At 48.5% G+C, this 25,227-nt stretch overlaps 1 protein-coding gene across 5 annotated transcripts in view; it reads left to right on the forward strand.

Annotated features, from left to right (window-relative positions):
• Positions 1-558: 558 nt before the first annotated feature.
• LOC309632863 (uncharacterized protein) overlaps positions 559-25,227 on the forward strand; it is a 31,843-nt gene continuing 7,174 nt past the window's right edge. For 2 of the 5 annotated variants that reach the window (XR_014247091.1, XR_014247092.1), the window contains exons 1-2: positions 7,990-10,686; positions 14,275-14,487. Coding sequence is in view for 1 of the 5 variants with exons in the window: in XM_082400851.1 (XP_082256977.1) it covers positions 1,848-1,871; positions 14,275-14,487 (237 nt within the window). In the remaining 4 variants the exon portion in view is untranslated. Of the gene's footprint in view, positions 1,872-7,989; positions 10,687-14,274; positions 14,488-25,227 lie in introns of those variants that run through there. The other 3 variants (XR_014247089.1, XR_014247090.1, XM_082400851.1) reach the window with 3 other exon arrangements.

The following is a 25,227-nucleotide window of genomic DNA, read 5'->3' on the forward strand; positions in this document are numbered from 1 at the left end:
GCGCCCTTCCCCAGGTTTGGGGTGGGACCTCGGTAGAGGCAGGGATCTTATCCCTTTAGTTTTGCCAACACGGCTTGCTCCTGCTTGCAGGGGCACCCTGGGGAAGTGGGGAAGAGGGAAAAATCAGTCTCCAGTGCCCACTCCAAACTTGGACCTGCCCAGAGGGACAGCAGTGTCAGTCTTGTTACCTGAAAACTGGGTTCGCTTCTCGGTGGGTTTTGAGCCAAAAGACACACGAAGCCAAAGATGGGGAGAAGGAAGAATTTATTCCTTGCAGCAAGTAAGGCGAACACCGGGGATCTTTCCCAAAGCAGTGTCTGTTAACAGCAAAATTGGGGAAGTTTTAAGCTGAGGATATATGCATATTCATAGAGGGGCTTGAGCAGAGGAGAATTCAGCATAGAATTGGGGCAGAGGTCAACCGCGTCCAAGCTTTAGGTGATTGAAGTCACGAGGGTCAGAAAATGTTATCATCACCGTCCCCTAGGTTTCAGTTGATCTGGTGGTCGGGTGCCCGAGGGGGGTGTTTAAATTCTGCAAAACCTCTCTGGAAAGTGCTTCAGGCTATTGAAGCACCGCTGAAACAGAATGAGGAGTTTTAACAACTGATAAATTATCTTTGTTATTCCTCCTGCCTGATAACAGTTTGTTTTTTTGTTCCCTTAAACTCCTTATTACTGAGATCTGTTCAAGGACTAGCATTGTGGCCACGCTTAGATCACAAAATGGCTTAGGCCAAAAACGGCTTCTCTTACGTCAAAAAACTATACCTGGTTCTTTTCCTCCGGGCACCCCCTACCTTATCTGCTTACAGCCTGGCCTGTGCCCCAAAGCAGCAGAGACCAAGGAAAGACCTGGCCAGAGGGCAAAGACACTTGCTGTGAACTCTGGAGCCAGACTCAGCTGGCATCAAACCCCAGAGCCAGCCCTCAGTGGCAGCTGTGTGGCTTTGGGCAAGCAGCTTCCCTCTCTGAACCCACTTCTTCAACTGTAAAATGCAGCCAACAGTCAGTCGCTCCCCACAGCAGCTGTGGGAACTAGGAGGAGTCATGTCTAATTATTAGGCACCTGGCACATAGTCGGCCCTCCATCTGCAGAAGCTCTGAGCCTCAAAGCGGGAATAATGATGCCTACCTAGCAGGGTTGCCAGGAGGGAGACTCTTGGAAACCCTCCGCCGCTGAGGCTGGGTGCAGTGGGTTGGGGGTGGGGGACGTGAGGTGAGGGATGGCTTCTTGTCCATTTATACGTGCCAAGCCTTCCTTTATCTGGACAAAAGATGAGCTTGTAAACCGACACCCATGTCTCCGGAGCATGGGGCTGCCGGCCTGGGTTGTCCCAGCCCCATGAGATAAATGGTAGGTCACGATCACGGACAAACATAGAAGGCATTGGATATCCTGAAACGTGTTTTATCTCTGACACTAGATTGGGAGGGACTGTGCTGGCTCGCTCCGTGCCGATGTTTTTGTCTGAGAACAGACAACTCCCGCCTCCCTTGCCCCCAACTCAGGGAAACCACTGCAGGGGGCTGTCTTCCTTGTCAAAAAGCCCAGTGACGGGGCTGGGATCTCTGCACCAGCCCCAGAATCGTGGACCAGAGACAACCGAGAGGGGACGCTTGTGTTCATCCCTCCTTAGACCAGGGGGCGTGCTCTGCTCTGTTTGGTCTTCTAAAACAGCAAAATAGAAACCTCACCAGCAGAGGCTGGGAAAACCAGTATGGGCAAAGAGCAGATGATTACCTACTGTTACCCTCAGCGGAAAATAAGAGGGACTTTGTAGGGAGGACCTTCTGACCCGTGTGTGTGACTTCGTGGTAGGAATCTTTTCTTCATCGTCTGCTGAAATGAACCAGCTAAGCCAGGGCCCGGTAAGGATAACAAACCCTTCTCTGATCTTCTGCCAAGAATTTCCCTAAAGCCTTCCTCACTCAGTGGAGCTGCCCTTGTTGTTTTTGGTGGAGATGATGATAGTGGTGTTACTTTTCTCTGAGCTCCTGGGTTACGTTCTTTGCATGTAAAATGGGATCGGTGCCCCCATCCCTGCCCCGCCTTGCAGGGGGTGGGGGGACAGGGTCGGGGATGGGAGTGCTCACCGTGGGCCTGGCCCCAAGGCCCCCAGAAAATACACTGGTGCCTGCACAAAAATGACGGCAAGAGAGGGAATCCCCTGGTGGTCCAGTGGTTAGGACTCCGAGCTTTCACTGCTTAAGGCTCTGGTTCAATCCCTGGTTAGGGAACTAAGATCCCTCAAGCCAAGAGGTGTGGCCAAATAAAAAAAAAAAAAAAAGAGGGCAAGAGAAGGCCCTGAGACCACCCCTGGAGGAGGCCTCCTGGACGTTGGAAATGTTTTATGTCTTGACCCGGGTGATAGTTACACAGGTGGATAGATACATAAAAATTCACCGAGCTGTATAATCAAAATGTGTTACTATACTGTATTAAAAAAAAACCCACAAAAGCTCTCCCGTCCCAATTCTACAACCCTGAGCAGAGGGCAGCTGCCCTGTCTGAGCCTTCTCCCAGCTCGCCCTCTTCGGCATTTCCTGAGGATCTGCACGCTGTTTAATTGTCTGTGACTTCAGAGGAGGCTTAGAGAGAGGAGGAAGTTGCTCCACCTCGGCCACTGGTTCCTGACCTCAGTGAATACTGCTGGGGCTTTCTCCAGCCAGGGATGAGGAAACGCAGTGATAAAAATCACTGTCACTGAAGTGACCTTTTAGGTCAGATTTGTGTGGTAGTCATCACCACGGCATCAAGCCTCCTCAGAGAAGCAATGTTTGCGAAATGTGGTATGTGGTCTATGGGAGAGGCAAATGGAGATGAGTGAGTGCTTTCTGATGGCTCTGCAGCCCCTCCTGGGTCAGAGGTCCACCAGGTGGGAACCCTGGGCTCCCCTTGGGATGAGCAATTCAAGGAAGGACTGTTGTTTTTGTCTGCCACCTCACCTCTCCTTTCTACCTTCCTGTGGGAAATGACAACCTTCCTTTCCTTTCCTTGCACCCCGATTGCCTGTAACCCTGGTGGGGCAGCCAGACGACTCCATCTTCTCAGTGTGGGGCAGCCATGTGACACAGACCAGCCAATCACAATGTTCCTGGCATCTGGGCACTGCGATTGGTCCAAGCAGAGCCAATCAGAGACCTTCCCTGGGAGTTTATATTCTGACACTGATGGAGAAATCCCTCTAGGCTCCAAGACGGGACCCTGGCCTGGTGTTGGCCTGAAGCAGTGTGCAGCCATTCCCTCTCCCCAAATAGACGAGGTTGTATTCTCAAGGAAACAAAGAGGCCCCAATCTCTGACTCACCCAGGCCTAGGAGTCTAGGCATTTCCTTTTTAGCTTCAACAAAACATCAGTCAAATCACATCCCTCCTCTGCTCCAAACTCTGCAGTGGCTCCCATCTCACTCAGAGCAAAAGCCAAAGTTTGGACCATGGCTCATGGCCCTATCCCATCTGGTCCCCATCTGGTTCTCTCTGAAGTCCTCTTCTCCTTCCTCCCCTCATTCATTCAGCCCAGTCACACTGCCCTCCTTGCTGGTCCTCAAACTTGCCAGACACTGTCCTTTCTCTGATCCTTCTGCCTGGAATTCTCTTCCGCCAGCCATCCACTGGGTTGACAACTCATCTTCAAGTCTTTACTCAAATCTCAGCTTCCTGATGCAGCCCACCCTGATCACCTTAAATCAGTTCTGCATCCTGTCCCCACCCCCAGCGCTCCTGATGCGGCTTCCCTGCCTTCACTTTCTCTTTTCTTTCCATAGCACATATCACTCAATGACACATCATATAATTTATTTAGTATCCTTACTAATACCTGGCTTTCTGGGGCAGGGGTCTCTTTGGTTTACTGATGAACCACAAGCATTGGTCCCATGCCTGACATATAGACACAACTGTAATTTGTTGAATTGAATTGAATTGAACTGAATTAAGCTTACTTGATTTGGATTTCTTTTTTTGTAACACAAAGAGTCTAGCCCAAGATAAGTAAAAAGCTCCAGAGTTTGGTTCTGCATTCCGACTGCTGCCTGCCTACTTCTTGGAATTCCCCTGGGGCAGGCTCGCTGTCTCTCCTGCCTGACGAGCGGAGAGCCAGGGAAGAGGACTATGTTAACTGGGGCATTGCCCCAGGGTACCTGCCTTTGATAACCATTCAGTTAGCACTGGAAAAGAAGGCATGATTTTAAATTTGGTTAGTTTGCATGTTAACAGCACAAACACTCACCCAGCAGTGTAGAAACACAGAAGCTGACATTTATGGACAAGGATAAATGGTTAAGACTGGAAGCTGCCCATCAGTGAACCAGGCTGATTTGGGGCTTCTTGCCAAGCGGTCTGCCTGGGCTCCCAAGCCCAGCCTGACCCTGAAACCCATTCCTGAGACAGCCAAGACTCCCTTCAGGGATGATGCCATCCCACTAAGAACAGCAGTCACGTGGGATGATGGCCTCAGGGTCATTGGGGCATTGCCCTTATATCCAACACTGGCCTAATCACAGATGCCATGGTATTCAATCCTGAGGAGGGATGACTATTAGACCCATTTTAGAGATGTGGAGCCTGGGGGGAATTCCCTGGCGGTCGAGTGGTTAGGTCTCCGTGCTTCCATTGCAAGGGGTGTGGGTTCGATCCCTGGTTGGGGAACTAAGATTCCACGTGCTGTGTGGCAAGGCCAAAAAAAAAAAAAAAAACTTAAAAAATAAAAAAGGAATGACATACTGATACCGGCTACATGTGGATGAACCTGAAAAACATCAAGCTAAGAGAAAGAAGCCATTCACAAAAATCCACCTATTGTATGATTCTATTATATGAAATGTCCAGAATAGGCAAATCCATAGAAACAGAAAGCAGATTGATGGTGGCCAGCGTGTAGGTGGAGGGGGGAATGGGAGCGATGGCTTGAGGCATACAGGGTTTCCTTTGGGGAAGATGAAAAAGTTTTAGAGAGGATTGGTGGTGATGTTTGCCCAACAATATGAATGTACTTGATGCCACTGAATTGTACACTTTAAGATGGCTAGTTCTACGTTAAAAAGAAAAAGAAAAGCCAGGGCAGCTGTCTCGTTCACGGCTATATTTACACACCTAACGTGGTGTCTGCATAAAGCTGTGCTGGGTAAATATTTGTCAAAAGTTGGACCACCTGAATGTGCGCATGAGATGCTGGCGAACTCTGGGGCTAGCTGTGGTGCCCGTCCTCTCCTCCCTTCTCAGGGCAGAGAAACACCCTTCTAGCTGTTCCAAGCTCTTACTAAGCGTGGCCCTTGATGGAGCCCATCTGCTTGCTGCTCCTCGGCCCCCGGGTCTCAGATCCTGTTACTGATGAGCAGAGCTGCGGTCAGGCAGGAATATTTCCTGGATGCAGTCTGGGGACATGACACAAACAACAGGAGAGGCAGATGGGGGAGGAGGGAGAGGAGAAATGTTTGTCTCAGCACAAATCCCTGCCAAGGCATTTCCAGGGAAGCGGCAGTCACCCCAAGTGTGACTCTAGGCAGAGGCTCCAGGATCAGCGAGGAACAAGACCCTCCCCTGCCCGGGCTGTCCGTGCATCAAGCGGCACATGCAACCTCGCTCTCACACGCACGCCACCCACTGATGCTGTTTTCCGGTGTCCTGCTCTCAGACACATCAGGAACCCATTTCCTAGGAGGCCCTTGGAAGGGAGCTTTTGCATTCCTGGGATCGTGTTCAGCGTGGGATGGCTCAGGGGACAGCTGGCGGAGGTTTTCAAAGGCAAGAACAACGGGAACCCCTCCCACTTCTTCAGCAGCCTCCAGGACCCAAAACTGCCTCTACTCCACAAAAAACACCACCCCCTTTCCCTCGCTGCCTTTGTCACCAAGACAGTATTTTACGACTGCAGGTTTTTAAACTAATCATCCAAATACACCAGATGCCGAAAGGGGGCAAAGTGGGAACTTCTTCCGTTAGCTCTGATGCAAGGGTCGGCTCTGCAACTCCCTGTTGGTCCATCTCAACTAGAACCCTGCCAGTCTGGGGAACTCACTACCTTCCAATAATAATAACAATAGCAATAACAGCAATGGCAGCAGCTGTTCTGCACTAGATACCTCCTAGGAGCCAGGCTCCCTTTACATGCTGTACCTGTAAACTTGCCTTGTTTAATCTTTAGCATCTCACCCTGTATTAGGGAGCATTATCAGGCCCATTTCCTAGATGGGAAAATTGGCTCAGGACTACGAATGACCTTCTCTAAGGTCACGGATCTGGGCAGAGGTGGAGCTGCTCGAAGACAGAGCCCATGCCTTCGCCCCCAGGCAGAGCTGAGGTTTGAACTGAAGACAGCCATTCCCTTCTTGCACAACTCTCGTTGTTTAAAATTCCTACCTTATGCTGGATCTGCCCTCTGGGGCCACAGAGAATACTCGAGTTCCCTTGTTTTCCCCACTGCCTTTCAGAAATTGGAGGACACGCAGTGTCCACGCCAAATCCCCTCTTCCAGGTGAAACAACTGCTGCCCTGTCAGCTCATCCTTGGAGCCCATGTTTTCCAGCCGCCGTGACCCAGTTCGGAAAGGTCCCTCTTAGAGGGGCCATCACCCCGTGTGCCGCTGAGCCAGCTCAGACCAGAGTGGGAAATTCACCCCTCACTGCTATAAACATAGGAAGCACCGTGACTCCAAGTAGGTCTGGCTGCACAGTTTGCGGGGTCCAGTGCAAAATGACAACGCAAAGCCCCTTGATCAGAAGTTATTACGAATTTCGATACAGCCGTGAATGAGACGGCCACCCTTTTTAACATAAATGAGACAGCTTTTCTTTTTAACGTAAAACTAGCCATCTTAAAGTGTACAATTCAGTGGCATCAAGTACATTCATATTGTCGTGCAACCGTCACCACCAACCCTCTCTAAAACTTTTTCATCTTCCCCAAAGGAAACCCTGTATGCATCAAACTTTAAGAGCATTAAACTGAGCCTGTGTGACTGCATGAAGGTGACTTAGCGTGGGCTGAGGGAAGAAGGCATGTCCTCATAAAAACCAGAGAAAGGATAACATCAGAACTTGATAGGGCCTTTCAGGATGCCAACATCTCATGATAAATAACGTGAACAATAATAGCAGCTAGCATTGTTTAGCACTTCCCCTGAGCCAGGCATCATGATTACTTTTTAATAATAGCACTTATATGACATTTACCATGTGCCCGGGAAATATTAAACTTATTTAAAATTCATAACAAAAAATTCATAACAACCTGTTGAGGTAGGTACTGTTATTCCCATTTTACAGATGAGAAAATTGAGGTGTGGAGCATCTGAGTAACTTACCCTAAGAGCTAATGAGAGGGACTTCTCTGGTGGCGCAGTGGATAAGACTCTGTGCTCCCAATACAGGGGGCCCAGGTTCGATCCCTGGTCAGGGAACTAGATCCCACATGCATGCCATAGCTAAGAGTTCGCAGGCCACAACTAAGGAGCCCTGGAGCCGCAACTAAGGAGCCCTCCTGCGGCAACTAAGATGCAGCACAACCAAAATTAATTAAATAAATAAATAAAATAATTTTTAAAAAAGAGCTAATGAGAGGTCTCACAACAATCTTTTGGGGTAATTACTCATAACACCATGACCTCCAATTATCATAGAGGATTCCTGAGGTTCAGGGGCCAAAAAACAACCATAGTAATGAGAACACAAGTGGAGGATTCAAATCCAGAACCACACAGTTGCAGAGCTCCTGCTCTAAGCCCCTTTGCAGTCCAGCCTCTATCAAAGACAGAGGTAACATGTCTGTAGTGTGTTGAATAGTGTCCCCACAAAAGATGCGTCCGAGTCCTAACCCACAGCACCTGTGAATGTGACCTTACTTGGAAATAGGGTCTGTATTAGTCAGGGTTTTCCAGAGAAAAACAAAATCAAAAACAGAATCAATCAAATCCTATTGATTTGATTGAGAGAGAGATTATATGACTATATAGATACAATCTATCTATTTATAATCTATAGAGAGAGAGATTGTCTATCTATCTATCCATCTAGAGGGATTTTTTTTTAATGAGAAATTAGTTCATGTGATTATAGAGGCTGAGAAGTCCCACGACCTGCCATCTGCAAGCTGGAGACTCGGGAAAGCGGGTGGTGTAATTCAGTCCAAGCCCAAAGGCCTGAGAACCAGGGGAGTCAATGGTGAAAATCTCAGTCCAAGGGCTGGGGGAGATTAGTGAGGCAGTGAGGCAGGAAAAAAGGGGTGAATTCCTCCTTCCTCTGTCTTTGATTCTATTCAGGCCCTGAGGATTGGATGAAGTCCACCTACGCAGGGGAGGGTGTCCTACTTTACTGAGTCCACTGATTGAAATGCTAATCTCATCCGGAAACAGTGTCACAGATCCACTCAGAAATAATGTTTAATCTGGGCACCCAGTGGCTAGCCAAGTTGACACATAAAATTAAGACATACAGGGTCTTTGCAGATGTAATTAAGTCAAGGATCTTGAAATGAGATCAGCTCGGATTTGAGGTGAACTCTGAATCCAATGGCTGGTGTCCTTATAAGAGAACAGAGAGGGAGATTCAGACTCAGAGGGAAAGGCCAATCTCTGCGTCTCTGGTGGACGCAGAGATTGTAGTGGTGCGGCCACAAGCCAAGGAACGCCAAGGGCTGCCAGAGACACCAGAAGCTGGGAGAGAGGCCTGGAAGAGATTCTCCCAGAGGGAACCAACCCTGCCAACACCTGGATTTCAGACCTCTGGCTTCCAGAACTATGAGAGAATAAAATTCTGTTGTTTAAGCCACCCAGTTGGTGGTAATTTGTCACAGAAGCCCCAGGAAACTAATAAAATGTCTTTCTGTGTTTTTATTTTTATTTATTTATTTATTTATTTTTATTTTTGGTTGTGTTGGGTCTTCGTTTCTGTGCGAGGGCTTTCTCTAGTTGCGGCGAGCGGGGGCCACTCTTCATCGCGGTGCGCGGGCCTCTCACTATCGCGGCCTCTCTTGTTGCGGAGCACAGGCTCCAGACGCGCAGGCTCAGTAGTTGTGGCTCACAGGCCCAGCTGCTCCGCGGCATGTGGGATCTTCCCAGACCAGGGCTCGAACCCGTGTCCCCTGCATTGGCAGGCGGATTCTCAACCACTGCGCCACCAGGGAAGCCCCCTTTCTGTGTTTTTAAAAGTGTTTGCATGTCCACAGGACACGTGTAACTGCTGGTTGGATCTCCAGAGAGTGCTTACTTCATATAATCCAGCCAAAAACTAAAGATTTATTTAACTGATACTGCCAACCTGAAAATAAATCTACGGACACCTTCTTGGACCCCCAGAGACCCAAGGACTGTGGATGAGAAGTGCTGTCCCGGTTCAATGCCTTGTTTACAGACAAGGAGCCAGAGAGGGGAGGTGGCTTCCTCCCCTTATGGTTAAAGAAGAGTGAGAAAGGTCCAAGGTCACCACAAGTGCAAGCCACATATGTAATTAAAATTTTTCTAGTAGCTGTGTTAAAAAAAATAAAATGAAACAATGAAATTAATTTCAACAATTCTTTTTTTTTTTTAGCACCTTTAATTATTATTTATTTATTTATTTAATTTTTTTGGCTGTGTTGGATCTTTGTTTCTGTGCGAGGTCTTCCTCTAGTTGTGGCAAGCGGGGGCCACTCTTCATGGCGGTGCGCGGGCCTCTCACTATCGTGGCCTCTCTTGTTGCGGAGCACAGGCTCCAGACGCGCAGGCTCAGTAGTTGTGGCTCACGGGCCTAGTTGCTCCGCGGCATGTGGGATCTTCCCAGACCAGAGCTCGAACCTGTGTCCCCTGCATTAGCAGGCAGATTCTCAACCACTGAGCCACCAGGGAAGCCCTCAACAATTCTTTGAGTTCCCTGAGGACACTAACAAATCACCAGAAACTTGGTGACTTAACAGAAATTTATTCTCTTACGGTTCTGGAGGCTAGAAATCTGAAACCAAGGTGTCAGCAGGGCTGCGCTCCCCACCACAGCCTCAAGGAGAGAATCTGCTCCTTGCCTCTTCCAGCTTCTGGTGGCTGCTGGCATTCCTTGGCTTGTGGCAGCATCACTCCGGGTTCTGCCTTCACGACCACAACCGCACTGCCTTCTCCTCCTCTTCTCTGTGTGTCTATGTCACACCTCCCTCTTTCTCCCACTTAGGAGGATACATGTGATTACATTTAGGGTTTACCTGGATAATCCAGGATAACCTCCTCATCTCAAGATCTTTAACTGAATCACAATTGCAAAGAAAGACACCTTTTCCATTACAGTAACATTTACAGGTTCCAGGGGTTAGGACTTGATATCTTTGGGGGACATTGCTCAGTCTACTATAATAATATATTTTACTTAACCCACTAGATCCAAAATATCATCATTTTACTGTCATTAATATTCTAAAATTATTAATTAGATATTTAACTTTTTTTTTCATATTAGGTCTGCAAAATTAGGTATGAATTCTACACTCATGGCACATCTCAATTTGGAGCTCCACATTTCAGGAGCTCAAGGACCATATCTGGCTAGAGACTGCCATATGGACAGTGAAGCTCTACATAAAGTGTTCTAGAACTTGTCTTTCTGGTTTTTTATTTCTTTAAGGCACGTGGTACAAAGTTCACAGATGTGATTAGAATCTCGGGTGAAACTTGAGCCTTTCAGTTCAGACCTGAAGACCTGTGACTCAAGCTGTCAAAGCTGCCTGTGAGGTATGTGCCCAAATCTGGGGATGATTTCAAGCAAGCTGTACTTAAAATTTAACCCTGAAAACCCCAATTTATTACCAAGAGAACAGCAAAAATCCACTTCCCATCTGTGATAATAATGCCAACCCACGGGTTGAGTTTTAGTTTGAAAAGCGCTGATTTTCTGTGACCACTTCGTATGTTAAATCCTCTTATCCTACTTTTGGAGAAAGTAAAACTGAGGCCTGGAGATGCCAAGTAATCTGTCACCAGGGCTCAGCGGCTGAGGATCAGGAAGGAGCACAGGTCTGAGCCAGTGCTGGTCACTGTTGGGCACCACTGCTTCCTCTCTGAGCACCATACTTCCCCTCTCCAAGCCTCGCTTTCCCCATCTCTAAAATGGGCATGAGAACAGACCTTCCTCCGAGGATTACTGAGGTAATCCAGGTAGCATGTAGCATTGTGACTGGCATTAAATATATACTGTCACTGTTGCTGGTGGTGTTCATATTGGTTTATTCAACTGAGCCAGTCTAATTCCAGAGGCAGAGCCCCGGGGCTGGGGATGTGTGTGTAAAGGGCCACCTGCTCTCCAGCTGTCAGTCCAGTGGGGGTCGAGACCGGTATTGAACTAATTACCTTACAACAGGATAAGAACCATGCATAATGATGTGTGTGTATCAGGTGAAGAAGAAAACAGGTGGTCGGGGTGGGGAAGCCTTGGGGGTTTGCTGGATTGCCCAGGAACCTGATTGACTGGTTGGAAGCCAGGGGGTGTACTTGACAAGCCCAGAATGCGGGCCTTCACTGAGCCCCTGCAAGGGGTCCTTCCCACCTCCCCTCCACACACACACACACACACACACACACACACACACACACACACACACACACGTAGACACACCTCCCCCAGGGAGGCAGTCCCAGGCAATTCCTGAGGTAGGGCCACCATGGCCATAGCTGATTGGACGGCAGAGAGCACCTGACCACAGGCAGCCAATGGGAAGCTAGTCAACAGCCAATGAAATCCGCAGCGGGGGTAGCTCCGCTCAAACAGGTGCTTCCCAGGTGTGAACAGAAGATACCAAGAGAGATGGAAAGGTGGGCATGGTGCAGGAGCCCAGACCACTGAGAGGAGTCTGAGCTCAGCGCCCGAGGAGTGGGATGCAAGCAGCAGGAACAGATCAAAGAACGTTGACAACCAGGCCCCTCCATGAATCTGCTTCGGGTCCTGTCCGGCCCTGGGATCCTCACCTGTGTTTCCGTGTCCCGCCTGAGAAGTTCCCCTTGTACCGCAGCACCTTCACCATAAGTCCCTCTATCCCAGAATCCTCAGTGCGGCTCTGCCTTAGCAACAAGAAAACAACCTACCACCAACCCGAGCTAGTTAGCGCTGGTCGGCCACCTGCTTTACTGGGCGCCGGTGTCCATGGGAAGCCAAGGCCCCCCAGAAGGCCATTTCAGATCCCGCTTGTCCTCTGGGTATAGTAGGGTAAGACGACATTTTCTATGTAAGCCTCTCACTGCTTCCCTGCCCCCCACCCGACCCTAACTCCTCCACCGTGAAGGCCTCCCTGCTCTCACCTCGTCCCAAGAGTCAGATCCTCCCTAACACGGAAGAGCACAGAACTGACCCAGACCAGCCTCTCGCAGCCAGCAGCCCCCTCCTCACTGCGTTTTTCCTGCCAGGTCATTCTCTGGGCAAGATTCTGGCCATGTGGACCCATCAAAGGCCACTAGGGCCACTAGGGCTCAACAGTGTGTCACTGTTGAGCATGTTGGCGGCAGCAGCTGACAGGTGAGACCGACCAGCCCTGTGGGAGGGGGTGAGACCCCGGGGATGAACAGACAAAATTTGGCTCCAAGACAAGAGTAAGACCTGGCAAAGAGAGCAGGCTCCTGCCTCCCGGACAGGGCAGCTGAGAGGCAGAGCTTCAGCTTGGGCTGGGAACACAAGCAGGGCAGTGAACTAAGTGATAAAAATAATTATCATTATAGAACAAGATTAACAATAATAAGAGCTAACTTTATTTTTTTTAATTTTTAATTTTATTTTTTTATACAGCAGGTTCTTATTAGTTATCTATTTTATACACATCAATGTATACATGTCAATCCCAATCGCCCAATTCATCACACCACCATCCCCACCCCCGCTGCTTTCCCCCCTTGGTGTCCATACGTTTGTTCTCTACATCTGTGTCTCAATTTCTGCCCTGCAAACCGGTTCATCTGTACCATTTTTCTAGGTTCCACATACATGCGTTAATGTACGATATTTGTTTTTCTCTTTCTGACTTACTTCACTCTGTAGGACAGTCTCTAGATCCATCCACGAATAAGAGCTAACTTTAGCTGCCAGATACTGTGCCCAATATTAGTCCACTGTCTTCCTTGTCCCCATTTTAGAGGTGAGGAAGTTGAGGTTCAGAGGAGTGAAGTGACTTGATCAATTTCCACGCTAAACCACAGTGATATATATACATCACTGCACTGGTGTATGTGAAAAAGACTCTTCAGAGAGCCCAGGGGGGAGGAAAAGACTTGGCTGAGAAGGGGCTGATACCCACACGAAGCTGATCTTCCACGGGCCCAGCTGGATGCTCTGACCTTCCCTGCAATCTCCAGTTTCCAATCTGGACTGTGTGTCTCAGAACTGCAGGCAGGTAGCATGTGTGCTGTTATCGACTGCTCAGCCCAGAGCACTAAGGGTTGGTGTTCCAGAAGCTTCTGAGTTTGGAGCCAGGAAAGGACCAGCAATGTCCTTTGCTGCCCCCACTCCCATTGTCCCTGCACAACCTGCAGCCAGGGACCCAGGCAGCTCCATTTTAACCACCTTGGGAGGCCCTGCCCCTCCTGTCTCATGATGAGCGATCCCCTCCAGCCCTGGGAACGACACAGTTTTGGCCACAGTTTTGGCGCTAAGGGAAAAAGTGCAGCTTCCTCCTGGCCAGAGGCCATTCTGCACCCAGTTGTCTGTCATTCCCCAGCTGTGTACGGAGCTGGTGAAAATGCTGGCCCGTGACCAGAATGCCAGACCAGCCCTCATGGGAACCAGGGACACGTAAAGCCCAAGAACAGTCTTTTTTTTTTTTTTTTGGCTGTGCCATGTGGCTTGTGAGATCTTAGTTCCCTGACCCGGGATTGAACCTGGGCCCTTGGCAGTGAGAGCGTGGAGTCCTAACCACTGGACCACCGGTGAATTCCCAAGAACAGTCTTTTTTTTTTTTTTTTTAATTTATATTTTTGGCCGTGCCGCAAGGCTTGTGGGATCTTAGTTCCCCGAACAGGGATTGAACCCATGTCCCCTGAATTGGAAGCACAGAGTCTTAACCACTGGACCGCCAGGGAAGTCCCCCCAAGAACAGTCATTTCCGAAGGTTGCAGAATTAAAGTGGGAGACCAGTGTGCCCAGCAGAGGTGCCTTGCTCCCTCATTCATTCATTCATTCATTCGTCCATTCAACCCCTGAACCCTGAGTGCTTGAGTGTGCCAGGCACTGTGCCAGGTGCTGGGGACACAGGGGTCATGTCAGAGGCGCCCCAACATTGGGAGGGGTTTGGGGCTCTCTGCAAGGCAGACGCTCGACCCGGTGACCTCTCTCCAACCCAGGCCTGGAGTTCCTCTGAGCCAGCGTCGGCCACTCCTCCTGCCTCTTACCCTGGCCCCAGACGCCTCTGCCTGAGCTCACAGGCGATGACTTCAGTGATGTCACACCGGAGGCCCTGGCCGGCCTGCAATACCGGGGGCTTCGGGCTCCGGCTTTCTGGCTCTATCCTCCCCCTTCTCCAGCATGACTCAGGCGGGGACAGGATCTGGAATGTGGTAAGGCTCTCCATTTTTACGCAATTGTTTTGTTCACTCAAACCACAGGCCTTGTAGGGGAGGTCCCCCTCCCCTGCCTCGCAACCCAGTGACTGTCAGGGTTCAGACACGGGGTAAATAAAGAGCCTCTCCTCTGCTGGGGGTCAAGGCCAGTCCTCAGGAAAGTGCCACAGTGGAGGAAAGCCTCCACTCCAGAGACGCGCTCTGCCCGGCTCTGTGGGGACTTCCTCCCTCCCTCCTTCCTCCCCCTCCCCCTCTCTTCTCTCCCTCCCTTCTCCTTTTCCTCTTCCGCAGCCAGCAAAGTGATCTCAAATCCAACCCATTAGCAGTGGGACACATGATTTTTCTTGAGGATAGCTGTATTTCTGAAAAAGAAAACCTGAATAGATGAATAGATCATTCACTCATTCATTCTCCATTCATTCGTGGAGTGGCAGTAGGATTATTAAGAGCATGGGTTTGGGAGTCATCCTGTAGGTGTGTCCAGCTCCACTGCCTGCTGCCTTTGCAATCACGGACCACTGGCATCCCCACCGTGCCTCCATTCCCTTATCTGGGTGGTGGTGAGGACTCAGGAGATGGTGCAGGCAGGGTGCCCGGTGCAAGGTGATGATTAGTCTTGGTGCTGAGCACAGAGGGAGCTGGCACTTCCCTGAGGGCACTAGGAGCCTTTGGGAAGTCTCAGGCAGGTTGGTGACTGCTCAGGTCCCTGGCTGCTGGGGAGGAGGGGGTGCCAGAGGAGAGGGGACAAGTGAGAAGGCAGGTGCTATTGCCCGGATGAGAGGTGACAGGGCCTGAGAAAGATATGGCACAAGGACTGGTACGCCTCAGCGATAGGCTGGCTGTTAGGTGTTAGAGACAGAATGTCAGCAGAAGTCAGAAGAGTGGTTACCTCTGTGTGCAGGGGGTGTGTTGACTGTGATGGGACATAAGGGAATTCCCTGGGTGCTGAGAAGTTTCTGTGTCTCCATCTGGGTGGTAGTTAAAATTTTTTTTAACTTAGGTATGTCTACATAGGTTAAAATTTTTTTTCTTTTTGAGCTGTCACTTAAAATTTGTGTATTTTACTTAGGTAAATTGTACCTCAATAAAAAAAATAAAGGGAATCCCTTGGTGGTCCAGTGGTTAGGACTCAGCGCTTTCACTGCTGGGGCCCGGGTTCAATCCCTGGTCAGGGAACTAAGATCCCGCAAGCTGCGTGGCGCGACCAAAAAAAAAAAAAAATTTTTTTTAAAAAAATAAAAAAACAGAATAAAATCCCAATGCCCAGGTCTCTGACTTGAATAGCTGAGTAGATGGGGATGTCATTTACTGACATGGGAAGCCTGGAAGAAACGCTGCCTTGAGAGAAAAGATCAAGAATTCGGTTTTGTATTTAACCGATTGCTGGACATTTAAGTTGTTCTCAATGCTTTCCCTGGTATAAACAATGCCAAGATGAATGTCGGTGTCCATTCAGGTAAATTCCTACAAGTGGGATTTCTGGATCCAAGTGTACAAGCACGTCTTTAAGACTTTTGACTCACATTGTCAGTAAGGCTTTATCAATCTACGTTCCCTCCCACATTCATTCATTTGTTCATTCATTCCTTCGCTGAGCGCCATCTCTGTGCCAGGCCCTGTCCTGGGTACTAGGGACACAGTGGCAAACCAGACAGGGAGATTGCTGCCACCCGCTTCCTGGAGCGCCCAGTCTGGGGTGGGGGGCAATGTAGGAAGAGGGACCCTCTTGTTCAGAGGGGTCTATTCAACCCTAAAGGGGTGAAACACTTGCCCAGAACGCTGGCCTGAAACCAGCTATTTTTAGTGATTTTTTTTTTTTCCTCTGTAGTCAGAGAAAGATACATTAGACAGCCAGAGCGACCAGAGCTCTAGAGGAAAAGCGCTCCAGAGGGGGAAAAGCATTCCAGAAAAGGGCACAGAATGTGCGAAGGTCCTGTGCTGAGGAGTGCAGGTCAGGGCTGCAGGGCCAGGCAGGAGGTTAGAGCTTCATCCCAAGCGCGATGGGAACCACAGGAGAATTGCTGTTTTTAATAAATTTATTTATTTACTTTTAGCTACGTTGGGTCTTTGTTGCTGCGTGCGGGCTTTCTCTAGTTGCAGCGAGCGGGGGCTACTCTTCGTTGCGGTGCGCAGGCTTCTCATTGCCATGGCTTCTCTTGTTGCAGAGCACAGGCTCTAGGCACGCGGGCTTCAGTAGTTGTGGCACGCGGGCTCAGTAGTTGTGGCACACGGGCTTAGCTGCTCCGCGGCATGTGGGATCTTCCTGGACCAGGGATCGAACCCGTGTCCCCTGCATTGACAGGAGGATTCTTAACCACTGCACCACCAGGGAAGTCCCTGTGTTTATTTTTGATTGTTCGTATTTTCTAATTTTCTTCATGCACATGTACTGTTTCTGTAATTTAAAAATATATTAATATATCTAAATAATATATATTTAGATATATAATACATTATATAATATATATTATATATTTTTTAATATGTATTTAAATATACACGCACATATTACGGATGCTTTTTATTTTATTAAAAAAAACCTGTCCAGTCCAAAAAGTGCTGGGTGGCGGCCCAAGGCTCCCCACCCGCCTCGGTTAGACCCTTCACTCGGTTGCTCAGGGCCTTTCAAAGCCTATGTGAGGTCTGAGGTGGGGGAGAGGTGCCCACCAGAGAAATCAGAAACCCCTCAGGGAGAGTGCTCCCCCCACCCCACCCCACCCCGGCCGTGAGCTCGCGTTTCGCCCCAGAGCCGCCGTCTGGCCGGTTGCGCGTGTCCTTTTCTCTCCGCTTTGGCGTCCCACCTGCGCTCCCCTTGCGATCTCCCCGACTGCGACCCCCTAGCGCGGCCGGATGCCGCCCATCGCATAGGTGTTGATGCGCGCGCACACGCGGAGCCTCTGGCGGCTGGGATGAGTTCCCCAACCCGGGGGCCTCCCGCTGCAGCCGAGCCGGCTCAGCGGGAACTCGGAGCGCGATTTGGAGCAAGGTGGGCGCCAGGACAGGGCCCGGGATGGGACGGGAGGGAGGCGCGGGGTCAGCAAAGCCAGCCGGAGAGCAGGTGCTTCAGCGAATAGGCGCTCAGAGTCGGTCAGACGTGGGTTCCAATTCTGACTCCTCCGGGCTCAAGTAGGTGGACGCGGGCGAGGTGTTCCAGGTCCCAGACCTCGCTTTTCTCATCTACCGAACCGCGGCGAGGGCAGCTCAGCCCTCTGACAGTGACATCACCTGCCATCTCTCCTCTGGGAATGTGGGCAGTAGCCCCTGCCCGGCTGTTCTGAGGACCGGATGATTGCTGTTGGCGTGTGCTTCCCTCAGGAGCCTGGCCCATTCACCTTCTCACATGGATTAGCAATTTCCATTCATTTTGGTTCAATTCAAAGTCTGGCTTCCAATGACAACCAAATCCACGGCTTAATCCTTCATTAGCTCTTGAATTAAAAACAACAAATGAACAAACAAACAAAAAACCCTGAAGGATGTTATTGAGATAACTGGGGAAATTTGAATGTGGACCAAATGACAGATAACACCGTGTTGAAATTAAATTGAGTAAGATGATGGTATTGTGGTTTTACAGGCATTGTCCTTAACCTTAGGAGACACTTGATGAAGAGTTTAGGGCTGGAGTTTAATGATGGCTGCAAAGTGCTTTCAGATGGGTCAGTAAAAAAAGAAAGAGGAGGCCAATGGGAGAGCATTCACACTTGGCTGGATCCAGGTGAGCAAATGTGGGCATTCATCATAGTATTCCTTCTACTTATCTGAAAGTTTAAAACAGTTTTTTTTTTCCAAACTGAAATGCTATCAGCTTTCTAAGAAAGAGGGTCTTCTTTCTTGTTGCATTAGGAGAAGTGTTGGGAACTTTCTCCCTCTTCTCTCTCTTCCTCCGCATCGCTCCAAGGGTCCCCGACTAAGGTGTGCTGTTGTGTGTCAAACAGATGTTTTGGGCCAGCCAGGGAGCCTCACCACTCTTCTTAATGCTGTTCCTAGGGAGAAGTGCTACTAGCACACTTTCAGAACCCCTGTCCCCATCCTTGCTGGGCTGGTACATCCTGGACATTAGTCCCGAATCATATAAGTTTGGCCATTGCAGCCACACCCCCAAGCAGAGGCCCTTTGACCAGAACAATAAATAACTCCACCTAATTTGGACTTCACCAAACCAACTTCGTTTAGTCTAGAGTCATGCTTCTCAATATATGGGACAACGGTCACACACAGCCTTTAAAAGAATGGCATAGCCATAGGACATGACAAAAACTGGTTAGATCCCACATGCCGTGGAGCAATTAAGCCCGTGAGCCACAACTCCTGAGCCTGAGCTCTAGAGCCCACGAGCCACAACTACTGAGCCCACGTGCCACAATTACTGAAGCCCGCGCGCCTAAGAGCCTGTGCTCCGCAACAAGAGAAGCCATCGCAATGAAGAGTAGCCCCCACTCAACGCAACTTAGAGAAAGCCCGTGCGCAGCAACGAAGACCCAATGCAACCAAAACAAAACAAAACCGGTTAGAACCAGCTAGATCCAAGATGGCGGAAGATTTGACTTCTAGTGGACCTTGAGCCTCGTTATATACTCATTGTAATGCGTTAGCATCTGCTAAGTGACACACCCACCAGCACCATGACAGTTCCAAGGCCAACCATCAAAGATCAAAAGTGGGCAATGGCCCATCCTGGAAATCTCCACCCTTTCCCCAAAATAATTGGAATAATCCTCCCACTCATTAGCCTATGAAATTACCCAGCCCATAAAAACTAACCACGCCATATTTCAGAGCCTCTCGCCTTCTGAGATGGCCCACGCTCTGTCTGTGGAGAGTGTTTCTCTCTTAATAAGTCCACTTCTTTTTTTTTTTTTTAACATTATAACACTTCCCCTATTTTATTTTTATTTATTTATTTATTTATTTATTGGCTGTGTTGGGTCTTCATTTTTCTGTGAGAGGGCTTTTCTCTATTTGCGGCAAGCGGGGGCCACTCGTCATCGCGGTGCGCGGGCCTCTCTTGTTGCGGAGCACAGGCTCCAGACGCGCAGGCTCAGTCGTTGTGGCTCACGGGCCTAGTTGCTCCGCGGCATGTGGGATCTTCCCAGACCAGGGCTCGAACCCGTGTGCCCTGCATTGGCAGGCAGATTCTCAACCACTGCGCCACCAGGGAAGCCCCCCACTTCTTACCTATCACTTTGTCTCACTGAATTCTTTCTGTGAGGAGACATCAAGAACCTGAGCTTCATCAAGTCCTGAAACCAGGTGTGTGATCTCAATTTAAAGACTGTGGGTTCAAGTCCCAATCTGGGTTTAGGCACTTGGCTTCAAGTCCCTATCTGAGGAGCATGGTTTCACTTTGAGACTCTGAAAATGACAAAATTCCCCTAAAACACACACACATTTTAGATGTCATGTCAAGGAGCTGACAAGCTGTGATGGCCACCAAGCTCTGATGTCCATCCACTGGCCCTAGAATTAAAATGTGAATGGGCTAGACAGAAACAGGAAACAACCTAAATGTCCATCAACTGGCAAATGGAGAGACAAAATGTGACATATCCTTATAATGGAATACCATTCAGCAATAAAAATGAGGTAGCTACAGATACATGCTATGACATGGATGAACCTCAAAAATATGCTCAGGAAAAGAACCCGGACACAAGAGACCACATATTGTATGGTCTATTTATATGAAATGTCCGGAAAAGGCAAAGCTACAGACAGAAAGAAGATTAGTGGTTTCCTGGGGCAAGGATAGGAACTAACATTCAATGTGCACAAGGGTTCATATTGGGATGATGAAATGTTTGAAAACTGATTTATGGTGATGGTTGCATAACTTGGTAAATTTACTAAAAAACACTCAATTGCACACATGAAAAGCGTGAACAATCTGGTATGCAAATATGCCTCAATAATGTTGTTTTTGAATGTCACTGGGCTGGAACATACTGACCAATGGTTTTGGGGTTTCAGACACACAGGGCCCCATCATTCTTACTTGCGTGATCTTATCCCTGCCTTCATCTCCTTTGCCCTCTAGTCCTCACCACATATTTTTCTGCCCCAACTGGGCTGTACATCCTCAGGGGAGGGAGGGGCGGTGTGTGTCTTGCTCACACTGCATCCCAGGGCCTGCTCTAGGAAGCTGCTCTCTAAATATTTGTCTAATGAGTGAAAGAAGGAAGGGATGGTGTCATCCTCTCCTTGGGAAAGTGGCAGGGTTCCTAGAAGCTCCTTTTTTTTTTTTTTTAATTTTTAGTTTCTTTTTTAAGCAATTCAGTCTTGTTTCTTCTTCTTCTTTTTTTTTTTTTTTAATTTTCAGTTTTTGGCCACGCCATGCAACATGTGGGATCTTAGTTCCCTGACCAGGGATCAAACCCGCGCCCCCTGCATTGGAAGCAAGGAGTCTTAACCACTGGACCTCCAGGGAAGTCCCTCTAGCTGCTCCTTTTATATGGTCATCAAATATCTCACCACTATCCTTTCCCATGGCTGCATACGTGGGAATATCTTTACCCCTCAGGAGAGCATTAAATTCTGTTCATCATGTTGCGGTTTGAAACCTTGTCCTTGTTCCCTGGAATTGCTTACTTTAGAGTGATTTGGGCATTAGGGTCTAATGCTTCTACCATTTACCAAAGGCTTACTATGTGCCGGGGGCTTCACGTGTGTAATCGCATCCAACCCTTGCAACAGTCCTGTGGGCCAGGTGTTATTATTTCCCCTAGTTTGCAGATCAGAAAACTGAGGCCCAGAAAGGTTAAGGCAGTCACCCAAGGTTACACAGCTGGTCAGAAGCAGTGTCAGGAAGTGAACTCAGGGCCTTCAAAGTCCAGGCACTTGAAACTAAACATACCTCTGGGTCGTTCAATGGAATGGTATCAGTCAGACGCGGGGGTGGGAACTGGAGTTTCCCTGAACCCCTTGTTGACATCTGTTTTAAGGCCTAAGAACTGCATCTTGGGTAATTTTAAGGACTAGAAAATAGATACTTTATCAACCCCAGTGAATGGTTTGCTACTTCAAATTGGGGTCCTTTTGTTACCTGGATGCTGTTTTTTTTACCTCTACCTGTCTCTCATGTCCTCAAATAAATTCTCTGCCTCTGCTTCTCTCGCAAAATTTCTTCCTTGTTTCAAGTTGCTCGGGTGAGCCTGTTTCTCCATTTCTAATCCTGCGTGCTCGCCCCATCTAGTGGTAAGACTTGAGAATTACACTATCCTCCCTCTGAGAAGCCGCAGGGCGAGGCAAGGTTTGGAGGAATGAATGCCTTGAGCCCTTCTGTCCAGGACAAAAATAGCAACAGTCTTCAGGTTACCAGAAGCCAGGTTCTCCAGATGCATTCTAGCTACCTCTCTGGAGGCCACCTTAACTCTTTTATTTAATTATAAACTATTTAATCAAAAGAAACAGTATAACACCCCAGATTTAATAGATGTTACATTTTGCTGTATTTCCTTCAGCTCTCTTTAATAAAAGTAGAGCTCTAATCCCATCCCTTTGGCCTTCCTCCCCAAAAGTCATCTCCATGCCAAAACTGAAGTGTATCAATTCCTTGTTATGTTTTGTTTTTATTTTAACTACACATGTTATGTATCCGCATACAATGTGCATTTTAAAAATATATTTATTTATTTATTTAGGCTGCTCCAGGTCTTAGTTGTGGCACACGGGATCTTTGTTGTGGCATGCATGTGGGATCTAGTTCCCCGACCAGGGATCGAACCTGGGCCCCCTGCATTGGGAGCGACGAGTCTTACCCACTGGACCACTAGGGAAGTCCCACAATGTGCATTTTAAATATGTGAACAGAAGGAATTCCCTGGCAGTTCAGTGGTTAGGACTCTGTGCTTCCATTGCCAGGGCTCAGGTTCAGGGAACCAAGATCCTGCAAGCCGTGTGGCATGGCCAAAAAACAAAACAAAACAAAAAATATGTAAACACATAAATGGTATACTGTACATCTCCTTTGGCTACTTTTTCTTTTTCACTCAACTCTGGTTCGTGAGACTTATTGACATTGATACACATAGTTCTAGTGTATCCATTTTTATCTTCTGCATAATATTCCATTTTAGGACTAAACAATGGTTTGTTTATCCATTCCTCTGGTGATGGAAAATTAGCTTTGATTCCAATTTTTAATACTACAAATAGCACCTCAACAAACATCCTTGAATGTGTCTCCTTGTGTACATGGGTGCCTCTAGGAGTGGGCTTTGCCATTAATGGGTTACAGGTGGGCAGACGGAAAGAGCCAGAGGCAGCCAGGGCCCTGGGCTCAGTCACCTTGTCCAGTAGCCCGTCCACTAACACCAGTGCACTGTACCCATACTTTCATTTTCTTCATGCATCATAATGTGATAAAGGCTTGAAGATGGAATTTCTGGGTCACAGGGCATGTACATCTTCAACTTTGCCAAGTATTGCCAAATTGGTCTTGTCTTCAATGTCACTTTAAGTGACATCAGGGGGCTCTTGTTCCCCCAAAAGATCTGGGTGACTGCCATTTCCTGGGTATGTAGCTTAGGACTGGAGCACGTGCAACCACCTGTTTACGTCACAGATATTTATTGACATCTGCTGTGCCATGAGTAATAACGTCCCTGTCTCTGACCCAGGAAGCTCATGTCTTTGATAGCCTCTGTGAAACTGGCAGGCTAACTTGTGAGCTTGCAAGCAGGGCAAAACCTGAGACACTTCACCATTCTTCACGAGACAATCCCCTTTCCCACCATGCACAAAGCACTATCACAAGCCTGAAGGGCTCAAAGAGAAGGGTCCCCTTGGCCTGTTTTGAAGGGTATGATGGTTAATTTTATCCACCAGCTTGACTGGGTCATGGGGTGCCCATATATTTGGTTAAGTGTTATATCTGGGTGTGTCTGCGAGGGTGTTTCTGGATGAGATCAACATTTTTTTTTTACTTTTTAAAATTTAGCCACTACACCGTGAAGCTTGAGGGGTCTTAGTCTCATGACCAGGGATCAAACTTGGGCCCCGGCAGTGAAAGCGCTGAGTCCTAACCACTAGACCGCCAGGGAATTCCCAAGATCAACATTTAAATTGGTAAACTGAGTAAAGCAGATTGCCCTTCCCAATATGGGTGGGTCTCATGCAATCCACTGAAGGTCTGAATAGAATAAAAGGCTGAGTAGGAAAGAAATCTCTCTCTGCCTCACTGATTTCAAGGTGTGACATTGGACTTCTCCTGCCCTAGAACTCAGACTCAGACTGGAGCTATACCTTTAGTTCTTCTGGCTTTAGATGTCTCAGCCTCCATGATCGTGTGAGCCAATTCCTTACAATAAATCTCTCTCTCTCTCTCTCTCTATAAATATATATATCCATACATATATTATACATCCTATTGGTCCATTTCTCCGGAGAACCCTGAGTACTACAAGGGGCTCACAGTTAAGAAAGGAACTTCGCAACACACCCTGTTTTTTTTTCTTAATAGCATTTATTACCATCTGGTGATCACAGCAGTGTTTTTGGTTTCTTGTGGTTTTTTTGGCTGTGTTGGGTCTTCGTTGCTGCACGCGGACTTTCTCTAGTTGCAGTGAGCAGGGCTACTCTTTGTTGCGGCACGCGGGCTTCTCATTATGGTGGCTTTTCTTGTTGCAGAGTACAGGTTCTAGGCTTGCGGGCTTCAGTAGTTGTGGCATGCGGGCTCAGTAGTTGTGGCACATGGGCTCAGTAGTTGTGGCGCATGGGCTTAGTTGCTCCACGGCATGTGGGATCTTCCCAGACTAGGGCTCGAACCCATGTCCCCTGCATTGGCAGGCGGATTCTTAACCACTGCGCCACCAGGGAAGCCCTGTACACTTTAAATGTGTGCATTCTGCTGTATGTCAAACTTACCTCAATAAAGCTGTTTGAAGGCATATGTAATATTCTATAGCCATTAGGATTTCATAGAAATAAAGTGTATATCCCTGTATAAACGATAACAAGAAGAACACCAAATACCATGTGCCCCAGCAGAGCCCCTCTGTATAAAATAGACACTGATAAGACTTAGATGAGAACAGGTCTTCAGGCTGACAGTTGGCTTTTTATTTCTATTTATTTATTTATTTATTTATTTATTTATTTATGGCTGTGTTGGGTCTTCGTTGCTGTGCACGGGCTTTCCCTAGTTGCAGCGAGCGGGGGCTACTTTTTGTTGTGGTGTGCGGGTTTGTCATTGCAGTGGCTTCTCTTGTTGTGGAGCACAGGCTCTAGGCGCATGGGCTTCAGTAGTTGCAGCACACGGGCTCAGCAGTTGTGGTGCACAGGCTTAGTTGCTCCACGGCATGTGGGATCTTCCCCAGACCAGGGACTGAACCCGTGTCCCCTGCATTGGCAGGCGGATTCTTAACCACTGTGCCACCAGGGAAGTCCGACAGTTGGTTTTTTATATAATCTAGGGGTTTGAACTTCTGTTGTCGTTTTTTTCTGGAGGTCACAGAGGTAGTGAGAACAGGATTTGAACCCATGTCTCTGAGTCCTCAGACCAGCAGCTCACCAGTACCCTCTAGTGCTTCCCTCGGTGCGAGTAGGTCTCTCCAGCCTTGAGCAGTTTCCCACTCTACCAGCGTGGTCACACCTCTCCTTACAGTCAACTCCAAAACTTCCCTGGAAACAGGTGTGGACCAGGGGGCGCTGTCTCTGGTCCTGAAAATCTCTGCCCACCTCGAACCAAAGGGCAGAGCCCTATCTGCAGCTCCCTTCCAAGAGTTTCCTGGTTGCTCT

Source organism: Balaenoptera borealis (genome assembly GCF_965194805.1).
Source record: "Balaenoptera borealis genome assembly, chromosome: 8".
In the NCBI taxonomy this organism is placed as follows: domain Eukaryota; kingdom Metazoa; phylum Chordata; class Mammalia; order Artiodactyla; family Balaenopteridae; genus Balaenoptera; species Balaenoptera borealis.